Consider the following 12,315-nt stretch of genomic DNA (forward strand, 5'->3'; position numbering starts at 1 on the left):
CACAACAATAACCTGGTGAAATGACTGGTTCTTTGTGTACGAGCAAAACAAACAAACAAAAACAGCGAGTCTCTCTTGTCCACACTATAGACAGTAAACAAACGTTGGATGAAGCCTCTGAGTCTGAAAAGTGAAGCCAGCTAATTAGTGCCTTTAACCTGCATAAATACCTGTAGCTGCAAAAAGACGTCTGTCTATGGGAACGTGTCCGTTTGCCTGGACCTCTGTAAACACTTTGCTGTTGAGTTCATGCCCTCAGTGGTCACTCTGCAGTGCATTTGGAAAGCATTCACAGCGCCTCACTTGTTGCACATTTTCTCATGTTACAGCCTCACGCCAAAATTCATTTTTCACCTCAAAATTCTACACAAATCCCCATTATTGAGAAGATGAAAAAAAGTTTGCTTGAATATCTTTTAAATGTATTTAAAATAAAAAACAATTAAATAATTGGCCGCCTGACTAATCTGAGCCATCAGGGTAGATGGGCCTTAGTCAGGGAGCTGACCAATAACCTGATGGTTTCTCTAACAAAGCTCCAGCATTTTTCTGTGAAGCGAGGAGAACCTTCCAGAAGGACAGTCATTTCTGAGGACTACACCAATCAGTGCTGCATGGTAGAGTGGCCAGACAGAAGCCACTCCTCAGTAAAAGCCACATGACAGCCCCCCTGGAGTTTGCCAAAAGTCACCTGAAAGATTCAGACCACGAGAAACAAAATCGTCTGGTCTGAGGAAACAAAGATCAAACGCTCATCACTGCCCATCACCTGGCCAATACCATCCCTACAGTGACGCATGGTGGTGACAGCATCATGCTGGGATGTTTTTCAGCAGCAGGAACTGAGAGATTAGTCAAAGTCGAGGGAAAGATGAGTGCAAACAAATCCTTGATGATAACCTGCTCTAGAGCGCTCTGACTGGGGCAAAGGTTCACCTTCCAACAGGACAATGAACGTAAGCCCACAGACAAGATAACAAAGGAGTGGCATCAGGAGCACTCTGTGAATATCCCAGAGTGGCCCAGCCAGAACCCAGACTTGAACTTCTTGGGGAACTAAAAATGGCTGTGCATTGATGCTCCCCATCCAATCTGATGGAGCTTGACCGGTTCTGCAAAGAAGACTGGGAGACTATTCACAGCTTCTGCCAATTGATCGATCCATTAAGACAAACTTACTTGAGTGTCTCAGCCAGGAAGAAGCTCTGCTGCACGTCGTCATAGGTTGGATTGGATGAGTAGACGTCCTTCACCCCCGAGAAACCTCCACTCACCCTGCAGTACTTATCAATGGCCTGGAGAAGACGGGGAGACAGGGGGAGGATGAGAGGTAGAAGGGGGAACAGAAGAGGAATGAGAAAGAGATGGAAGGCAAGTTGTAGGATGAAGTGTAGAGCAGAAACAAGGAAGTTGAGGAGACAGAAAACAAATGAAGGCAGAACAAAGAGGAAAAAAAGTGGACAGAAATGAGAAAATGGTAGAGGGAAGGTTTACATGACAGAAAAGCAAAATGAGGAGAAAGCAGAGTGGAGGAAAGGTGGGGGGAGGGGAGTACAATTTTAATATGCTTATAAAAAGCATGGTGTAATTAATTTCTTTGCGTGTGACAGATTAGAGAGTGTCCTGCGGTGACATACAGGAAGCAGTGGCTGCACAAAATGTGAGGAAAAAACAGATTACCACAACTGCTGCCTTTCTGTTCTTTATACTTCATTCAACTTTTGTGTTTTGTTTTTACAAAGCAGTTTCATAATGAAGGTACACACTCATTTGGCTCCTGTTATCCTTCACCCGTGGGGAGCTGGAGTGCAATGACAAAGTAAACGCTTTCTTAAGGTGAAGTAAAGCCCGTGGCCATCCCACAGGGGTATTTACAATCTTCTAATCAGGCTCTTTTCACCTTCATCTGCACATTTCTACTGAAGGCAGATTTACTGTTTCAACTGGAGATATTTTTTCTTTTTTGGGGGGTAAAAACGTCTTTGTTCTCTTTTTTGCTTGTGCACGATTCCTTTCGAGACACACGGTTCTTTCAGGACAAAATGACAGCACAATCGTAGGTGGTTGGGATGTAAATCCCCCGTTTGCTCACTTTCGAGGGTTTATCGCTGATTCTTCAACTGTGAACGATGTGATGTGTCAGTGTTTCAACAAGCGCAAAACAACAAACACGGAGAGCAGCCGGGCCGACAGCAGCAGGAGAACCGGGTCTATTAAATGATCTGACACCTGAGCATTGTGCACTGCGACTCACACAGACAGCTGAGTCAGTCAACGCTTCGAGTTTAAACTGCCGCCAGATTCTGATTTCCATTCTAATCACGCTCAACTTACACAAGTTATGCATTTATAAATCAATCTCTTGAGCGCAGGGCTATTAATGAGTCCTGTTTTTGTGGATTCAGCAAGCACGCTCAGCAAGTCAACTCCTTTTCATTCCTTCTATCGAACAAAGCGATCCAGATTAGAAAACAGAGCACACTTTTGTAATCCTGCTTCTCAATATTCACATCTATTGACACGAAACAACAGCGACTAACACATATTCCACGTATCACAATGCTTTTCCAGGCAGCTTAACTGGATGATTCCCTACTACAAACAGTTTTGGCTCATTTGCGAGCAGGTGCTTTCCCTGCCTGCACACACAAACCAGAAATAGCTCATTAGAAATGCAGCAATCACCCAGCTGGCGACACACAGTCCATTCTTACCTGCGCGCTCTACTGATTTGTGACACTGAAAATTGGTGCTTCTGCTCATGTCTTATTGACACAGACAGTGCATGGAATTCAAAGTGTGATATCTGTCCTTGTCTTTCAGTTTGCCCCCCTCTCTCACTCTCACCTACACACACACGTTTCTCTATCCTGTCCTCGAGTGACCGTTTCACTGTCAGTTTGGACCATAATTCCAGATTTTCACGGGCTGCTGCGTCCGGCAAACTTTGCCCTTCCTGATCTGCACTGCAGTGTCCTGCAACAGCCAGTGTGGCACACGAACACAATAATAACAACCAGAGTGTATCATAGATTAGGTCCAGGCACTTAAAAGAGACATTTTAACACAAGTCACATAAACACTTGAGCTAAAACTCAACAGTCTGGAAATTTTCTTTCATATTTTACACAATGGTAGGGGTATCTGCACCCACAAACATAAAAGACACATGCGCGCGCACCCCCACACACACACACACCCACGTACCTCAGCACCATCTGTGCTATATAAATTATCCGATAAAAAGTCTACCTGTAGGGAATGGAGTGCAAGGCGGAGCAGTGTTCCTGCCACAGCCAAGTGAGGACACACTGCACATAACAGCAGCTGGGCTTCACCTCTGCATGCACACGCATGCACAAACACACACACGCATACACATGTAAAAGCCAGCCAATGTTAATAGCTGCTGTGAATAGAGGAAGCGTGACAAACAGAGGCAGGTTTGGTGTACCAGATGGATGCAGCTGGGGTACGGGTGTGTGTCTGTGTGTGTGTCTGTGTGTGTGCATGTGAGCGAGAGACAGAGCAAGAGGAAAGGAGGAGCTGAACTTTAAGGCAACAAGCAGAAAAGGTGTTTGTGAAGAGTGGTTGCTGGGATTAAGAGAGCAATACAAGAACAGAGTAAGGTGAGTGAGGAAGGAGAAAGCCTGGGGTGTTACGTCAGAAAGAAACAGGTGAGAAAAGCAATAAGATACACACATGGTTAAATACAGGCAACGTGTAAATATTAAGGCTACGTCCACACTAGTGTGTTTTCGTTTGAAAACGCATCGTTCTTTCTCCGTTTTGGCCTCCCGTCCACACTGAGACACTCAAGGAGAACGCAGCATTTTGAAAAGGCTCTCGAAAGCGCATACATTTGAAAACGGTGCTTTCGCGTCGCAGTGTGGACAGCGAAAACGGAGACTTTTTGAAAACGATGACACAATTTAGTCATGTGATGCAGTCAAGTGACCAATTAAACTAAGATAGCGGAGGGCGTTATACAGCAGTTGTTTTGTTTGCTTTCAATTTTGACAGCCCTATTAAAGATTAATATCAGTCTGTACATGCTCCAGGTAGCTTTTCTTCAAATTCTTTAACTCTCACTCGCTTTTGCAACTTTGTACTTTTGTGTTACTCGCAGCAACAACTCCACCTCATTGTTAGTCCATTTAAAAAAACTGCTTTTCCTCCACATTTTGCCGCAACGTTTCAAAGGGCCGGAAAGTAAATAAAGGGCAGACAGGAATGAGGCAGGCCGAATCTGCTTGCGTTTCACGCATGCGCAGTACTGGAATGTAAGCGTTTTCGGCCGTTTCAATGTGGACGCACAACTCTGTGAAAACGACTGAAACGATAATGTGGACGCGGAGCGTTTTCAGACCGGGCTAGTGTGGACGTAGCCTAAGAAACGGAAACTCAAAAAGTCAGCACGAAATGAAAAAGAAACTAGATATAAAAGATGGCTCTTAAACCACCCTACATAAAAAATCCAGACAGGTGTTAAGCTTGCGGTGCTTTTACACAGGAAAAGTGAGAGTGGAAAGTAGTTCTGAAAACTCCAGTATTTTGTTAACAAGCATTGATTCAGGTTTATTATGAAGGTGCATATTTAACATACTCAATTAACATGCAGCATGAAATAACAGATAAGTATGGTTGAGTGAATGGGGCTGACACAGAGTGGAAGAGTTTCAGTATGCAAACAGAAAAGAAACTGAGGACTCTCTCACTATGTGTGCTGGTTGCCTAAGTTAATGCCTGTGTATAATATTTAGAGTTCATTACACTTCTGATGCCTCTAAGGGCAAAAGATATGACAACCAAAACAACGTATAAAACACAACACCGTATAAAAATGAGCAATTTAGAGCATAAAAACTTCATGCAGAAAGTCAACACATAGTTTAAAAACACTTGCTAAACATCACCATTCATGATTAGGCTTAAATCTGTCAAAGTAAAAGTATTTTGTTCCACATACAGAGAAAATCCTTGACCACTACACAAAGAAAGGGGATGGCAGCTCTCTTTTGCTGCATGTCCACTTATCCGTGCAGGTTCTCAATCATCCAGGTCACGGTGATCTTGAGTACTTGATTCTTCTTCTTTTTCAGATTCAAAAAGATGTTTTACCTCTTCTTCTGTTCTGGCAGCTGATGGGCAATCCCAGGTCTTTAATCCCAAGTGGGGTTGTCACCTTGGAGGGTAGTGCTGAGAGTCAGTGACATATGCTGTCATCGTGTCAGTCAGTAAGGTCACATGGGTCAAAGTGTAAAGGGAGGTTCAATTGCTTTGGAAGGAGTCACAAGACTGGGCAATAGTGGCTGCTAACTGGTGTCATAGGTACCACAACACTGTTCACTGATGGTTGTTTACACTGGACAAAGATGTCTCCTTTACCCCTCTGTCATCGGTTTTCATGTCCTTTCTCTTTTAAGTGTAGATGTGCAGCTGAGTCTTTCCTGGCTTTACTACACTGGGCCACGTGTTTTTGGAGTGGCTGTGTGGCCTTTCTTACATAAAGGCTCCACTGCACTGCACATTTTGCACAGCTCATCTTGAGTTAGGATAGTTTGTCCTTGGAAATAACTGGTTTTTGTCAGGTCTGTGCACTTCTCAGACAAACCATATTAGGAGCAATAATGTTGTTCCCCCAGTTGTTCTGTTTCTCCCCACTTAATGTCTGACACTCACTTAACCCATTAGTGGGAAGGGTCACAGCAAATCAACACAAGTTTGTTCAGAGTGATCACTTTTATCTTAAGATGACACATTTCCATCTTGTGGGAGTGGTCTCTTCCAGGACAACAATGGTCTTCTCCAGAGAGTTTGAGGGGGTCGCGGTTTGATGAGGATGATGATGTTTTGGCATTCACAATTTCCAGATCTAACCCCAACTGTTCGCCAGCCTGCCATTGGCAAGGAACACTTCAGCTCAACTACTTTTTAAGATAAGATAAAACTTTATTAATCCCTCGGGTGGGTTCCTCTGGGAAATTCGGTTTAAGCTACACAATATCTGAAAGCTGTTACATGCTTGTTTGTAGTTTCCCCCCTTTCATCTAAAATATGACACAACCACAAGACCGAATCAAAACAATCTAATTAACCAAAAACACTGTTTAAACTGTTTATTTACCTGTTACCAAAAACTTAACTGAAACTTCAGGATATTTGAATCAATAAAATTTCTTGATCAAGGGCAGTACGACGTAAATAAGCTGTCATATTTATTAGCATTGCAGGGTGTATATGCATTATTAAAAGAGAGGCAAAGATGAGCCTTTCAGCACCAGCTCTTTAGTGTCAGACACACTGAATACAATCACACTTCATAAACACACCTGCTAATAGATTTGTCTGAAACATGAGCTCGAACACAATTCCTCCCAGTCAGAAAAACAAAGAAAAGGTGACAAGAAGATTGGCAGGACAAAAGAGAAAAGTAAAGAGGGAAAAAAGCAGTAGCTGAAGATGACAAGCAGGCCAATAGAGATTTATACATAGAAGACGCACCGAGTCCCGTATAGCGGGTGAACTCTTTAATCCTCTGTCAGAAGAAGTGGAACAGAGGGGTGAAATGTATAGAGACACTTTCATTTCTCTCACATTTCCATATTGAAGCACCAAAGGAAGAAGATCTAATAACATATCAAAACATCCCACCAGTACAAAAATTGCAAGATGTCAATTTAAATCCCTTCATTGTGCTCTTTGAAGTTTGGTGAGACCTGCACTGCTTTCATTTCACATATTTAAAGCTTAAAAGAACAGTCTACCATAGGTTGCTGATGATGCTCTGTTAAAAGCACAGGCATGGTGAAAATGGTTTGAAAAGACGCATTTATTCTGTCGGTTACCTGCTTTTAGATGAGAGGCAAATTACTACTAATACTAAAGCACAGTCTGACCTTCTGACTCAAAAGTCGATGTTAAATATGGTTTCTACTGCAAAAAACAAGCTCTGTTTACTGTTTCAATGTGCTATTTACTTTCTAATGGACGCAAAGCAAAGAATATTTAAGTAAAGAAAGAAAACTGGAGAAAAAAAACCCTGCAATGGGAGCACTGTTAGTTCATAATGAACAGCTAGACAGTTGGAGAAAAATGGAGCATTTAGTTGAGATTAAAGATCTGGTTAATAACGTAATAACGTAAAATAATTCAACAAACCTAACTAAAAACTAACTTTGAAACATCTTTGATAAACAGTACCGTTTGCTTCATGAGTATTTGCAGTCACCTGCCTCAACCACTGACACTCACGGTTCTTCTCACACCGGTTGCTGGTAAACTTGCATCTTCCCACCAACTCCTTTTCTTGTCCATTTTCATTTTCATCAATTAGCTTTCACATGACGTCATTATTGGCGAGCCCACCAGTAAAAGGAGAAACAAGACTCTTCTCTGGTAACTTCCAGTAATTTTTACCAAGTTTGTTTCACCAGAATTTACGGTTGCTAGCAAAGCATTAAGTATGGCACTGTGTGTAACAACACTCATCCTGACTGGGGATTTTTGCTTCAGCGGGAAATCTACACCATAACTATGTCACAACCACAAGCCATCTGAGACCCTACAACAAGCCTATTCAAATGGCGGCCCGCGGGCCAAATGCGGCCCAGAAGCAACCTGCGAGTGGCCCTGCCTGTGGTCCTGGCAGAAACACAGAGAAAACCCAAAAAATGAATTCATTAATTAATTTTTAAAAAATTAAAAATTCCTACAGCGTAGTGTAGACTGTGAATGCAACACTCCTAGTAGCCTAGCAATATTTAACCCACTATGCACCGTGATGTAAACATATTAAACAATCATCGTAATATATGATGCGACAACAGCATGTCTTTCTCAGTCCAAAAGCGCAAAATTGACAATGAAAACTGTCGGTTTAACCCTGCCAGGACTGACAAATACTTATTCATTTTACCGAGTTTAATAATCTTACAACCGGAGTTGTACTACCATGGTGAGGGTCCTGTACAGCCCAAGAGAGAGCTGCAGCATCTTCCCTTCGTGTTTGCTTCTTGGCGAAGAAGAAAAGGCCTTTCACAGATTCTGAAACGGTGAAATACTGCATGCTGGCCGTGGTGGATGCGGTGAAAAGTGAGTGTGACATCTGCTATTAAAAACGTACTCCTGTAGGACAGTTCAAATATTCGTAGAATTGAAGTTCTGGCGTCAGACGAGTTTGAAATGCTGTTAGATGACCTGAAGAAAACTGATGTAATGTCTATAGCAGGAGATCACAGACAGAACTGATAATGCACAGTTGTGCGTATATGTCCATTTTTTGGATGGGAAATTGCTCGGTTTACTACCGTTAGAGGGACACACAGCTGGCGAAATAATGTTTGAGAAGATTTCAGCTCTTTTTGAGGAAAATGGTCTGGATATGAAGCGTGTCTGTATACTTGTGACCGATGGGGCTCCATCCATGGCAGGAAAAGTGAGTGGTCAGCGAAATATTTATTTTAATTTGAAAGGGAATTATCAAAATGTTTTTTGTTATTATTATTTCAAATGTGCAAAAAATAGTTTAGTTATAGCTCCCTTTTTTTTAAATGGACCTTTTGGTGTGCATTTGTGAGAGGTCACCACCAGATCTATAGGGGAAAAGGAATAAAAAAAATACTTGTTTTTCAGTACGGTTGTGTGGGTTTGAAATTGATCATGATCTGCTGCTTACTGGCTTCAAAAAAAAATATCTGGCCCAGATAAATTCCTCGGTTTGAAAATCTGGCCCAACTAACTTTGTAGTTGAATAGGCATGCCCTACAACGTCACCTCCCTTGAACTGTAACTACATATTGCGCCGACGCAGCAACTATTGTGATTGGCCTGTTCAGTAACCACCGTCTCCACAACAAACAGGGCTGACAATGGCAGGTCAATAAAGTGACATGGAAATACGTTTTGATTAGACTGATGTTATATAAATGACCCAAAATGCTCCTGTAAAGATAAATGGCCCAGTGGTGCAGTCGTTAGCACCGCTTAACTTTCCACAGTCCATGATCAGTTAAGTGGTGATTCTAAATTGGCCAGAGATGTGAGACAGATAAAGTGCTTGAGTCATCAGTAAGCCTAGAATAGAGTCTAATCTTACTGACCAGGACACCAAATTAGTGAGAACTAAACTAGAAAAACAAGGTGACAGTAATGAATGAGCAAATGAAAAACAAGAAGAAAGAAGAAAAAGAAAAGCAGCTCCAGCTCCAAATAAGACAGTTAACGAGACAAGCTGTCCTCTGGCTGGGAAACCTGTTACTCAACCACTTGTCCAACTTTGAAAGCAATTTTCAAAAGTTGGCTGTTAATTGTCTGCATCCAACAGAGCTGTGAACAGTGCTGCGAGGCACCAGTGCCAAAGGACACCTTGTGCTTATCAGAGACATGAGCAAAATAAACGCTGACAAAACAAAAATATTTAGTCCCCCTGAGATGAGAACGGGAAGAGAAAGCTGCATAAATCTTTGGTATAGTCAAACAGATACAGAAAAAATGAGTTTCATTTTGTCTTCCGTTGTCTTTTATTAGGAACCACGCTATGCACTACAAAGGACTCTTCTCAAATTAATAACACGTGCATGAATCCTGAGGGACAGCGTTTCTAATTGTTTGCACGTTTGTGTGTCTATGTGGACTCCACGTTTTCACTGTATTCCTGTTTCAAGGATAAGCCTCAATTTAAAAATGCAAAAACATTTTGTTCCACATCCTCTCCAGTAAGTCTTTAAAAACTGCCCGCAGGTATTAAAATCTAATCAAAATGATAATCAAGACTAATATTTATACAAAGTCTAATCTCTTTACCTGTACTGCTTCCCAGCCCCACTGTCGGTACTTGGGGTCATGGGTGAACCTCCACATGTACCAGTAGGTCTCGATGACCTCCGGCCGCAGGATGTAGTACTTCTCATTCTGCCGAACAGCCACCGCCTCCAGGCCGCTGTCGAACTTGAAGGCCTCTGGGCCGAGCTTCAGCACTTAAGACAGAGAAAGAAAGGTGAAATGTAAAGGAAAGGCCAGGAGGTAGAAGAGAAGGGAGTAAAGGTAACATTGGAAGAAGAAAAAGAGGCAAAAGGGACAAGAAGAAAAAGCCAGAAAATAGTGGAATGAATCAAGGATGTGATAGAACAGAGAGAGGAAGGAAAAGAGTGATCAAATAATTAATGGATGAAAAAAACAGAGAGGAGATAAAGATTATCTTTTGCTCCGTGCTTGTCTTAATATGAAATAGTGCCTGTGTGTAAGCAATAAAAAGCATCCCAACCCACTGATTTTACAGGCTTTTCTTCTTTTTACAACCACTGCTTTCTGCCAATGAAGTGTGATAGGCATTAACAGCCTGAGTGGAAAATTACAGAGGCTGACAAAACAGTGACAGGACTGTCCCTGAACGGATTAAACACACTGACATGCATACGTATGTGTTGACACACACATTTAATGGCTGCTTATTAAGAAACAGGCCAACTTTAGACAGCCTGACCACAGCTATCAAATTCTGACTCTCTCCCTTTCTATTCTTTATTTGTCTCTTTCTCCATCTTCATTTGTTGCCATGGTAATCCCTCCTCTCCTCTCTGTCAAGTAAATAGTATATTTATTATGCTCGCAGGAAATGGCAATAAATAAAGCATTAATAATAATAAAAGAGCCGAAAAACAGGTACTTTACTAACTGCATAGTTTCCAATTAGGACAAGCAGAATTAATTGTTGGTTGAGTCACTGGGAGGATTTTATAGATGGATTTACTGCATGGGCAATCTCAGGGCCTGGTGATAAGATTTTTTTTTTTATGTGTAAAATGTATCAGTGTATATAAAACATTTGAGTAACTGGATCTTAAAATACAGAACGTATGTAAAATATTTTAAACAATTTGTAAATTAGTTGCTTAAACCATAAATAACGATTGGATCAAGTCAAATGGAAATTGTCAATCTGCTAGCAGGAGTGGGTGATTTTCCGAGCTATAGTCCTGCCTCCAGTGGGTGACCTGAATGCTAATGCTGCTAGCCTGAGTTTACAGGAGAACTGGAGCTTTGAGACAAGTGACAGTGATGCTAGCACTACCAGGCTGTGCTAAGAGGGAAACTGACTGTGTCCTCTGACATCTACTGTAGAGGATAACGACACCCATTCAACATTTTCCTAACGTATATAGTTAAGACTATTTAACACTACCTGTCAGCATCTGATCCACACCAACATTAAATGTTTAGGATATTAGAAAGTCATTAAAAAAAAAAGACAGTGACAGTGATCACTTTTCTCTAGCATGTATGCTTGTGTATATTGTGTTTGTGTATGCAGCACACTGCTTCCTCACCTGTCCTGTCATAGGATTCGTGGCAGGTGTGCGCGATCTCAGCTCCTAGCTGCAAATAGTGTCCGGCCTTGTCGTCAGGTGAGCCATCGGCGCCCAGTGCAAACATGCCTCCGGCGAAGCAGGCCAGGTGGCCCATCTTCCTCTCCAAGTGGCCATTCTTCCACTCGCCAATGAATGTTAGGCCACCGTTGGATTTGCGTACGAGGTGGCGCTCGATGGCCTACAGGAAGAGAGAGCGTGCAATTGTGGAAACAGCAAAGGCTCTAATGGGAAGTGTCAACATTTCAGAGAAGATGAAGACCCAGAAAAGTAGAATATAGCAGCTTGTTTTCAGTAACAACATGCCTGTGTATGAGTGTGTTTAACAAGATAAGGTGGGAAACAGGAATTACAATATTAATACTGGTATGTGGACAGAAAAAGGTTACACCGTTTGAATGGGGCATTGACACTGAGGGCAACTGCTTGAGGGTGTGGAGGGTCAAACAGAAGAAAACTAAAGCAGCAGTGACGGTCACATTTGAAATCCAGCCACATCCTTCACCCTTTGCTCCGCAGCATCTGCTCTGCTCAGTCTCTGACACTCTTAATGATGAGTAGACAGCTTCATTAACATCTGCTTTCTACTAAATCCACTCCTAGTTTACTTGAAAACAAAGCAATGTCTTCCCTTTGCAAAGGTGGATACTGAAGCTGGTCAGCGGGGACTCTGTGGTTATTAAAAAAGAATAACTGCTGACATTTCCAGTTACAGCTCTGACTCATCTGCATGCAGTATACGATTCTTCATAAAAGAAAACAATCTGTATTTTAACTTTGCAGCATAAGTCACTACGCTGTACCTCGATGGCGTCATCGTAGGTCTTGCGAGCCTCTGTGTCAGTCTTGTCTGACATGAGCCAAGCCTTCAGCAGGTACTCATAAAAACTGTCCCCGAGTCCTCCAACAGACGTGTGATCTGCAGAGAGAGAGACACAAAGAAAGCTCC

At 42.2% G+C, this 12,315-nt stretch overlaps 1 protein-coding gene across 3 annotated transcripts in view; it reads right to left on the bottom strand.

Moving 5' to 3' along the window:
- man1a2 (mannosidase, alpha, class 1A, member 2) overlaps positions 1-12,315 on the bottom strand; it is a 142,621-nt gene that overhangs the window by 4,971 nt on the left and 125,335 nt on the right. For all 3 annotated transcript variants that reach the window (XM_004571991.3, XM_004571993.6, XM_004571992.6), the window contains exons 10-13: positions 12,170-12,285; positions 11,328-11,547; positions 9,805-9,977; positions 1,180-1,295 (exon numbers count right to left, since the gene is read on the bottom strand). In XM_004571991.3, the coding sequence (XP_004572048.1) occupies positions 1,180-1,295; positions 9,805-9,977; positions 11,328-11,547; positions 12,170-12,285 (625 nt within the window). The remainder of the gene's footprint in view (positions 1-1,179; positions 1,296-9,804; positions 9,978-11,327; positions 11,548-12,169; positions 12,286-12,315) is intronic.

Source organism: Maylandia zebra, linkage group LG16 (genome assembly GCF_041146795.1).
Source record: "Maylandia zebra isolate NMK-2024a linkage group LG16, Mzebra_GT3a, whole genome shotgun sequence".
Lineage (NCBI taxonomy): Eukaryota > Metazoa > Chordata > Actinopteri > Cichliformes > Cichlidae > Maylandia > Maylandia zebra.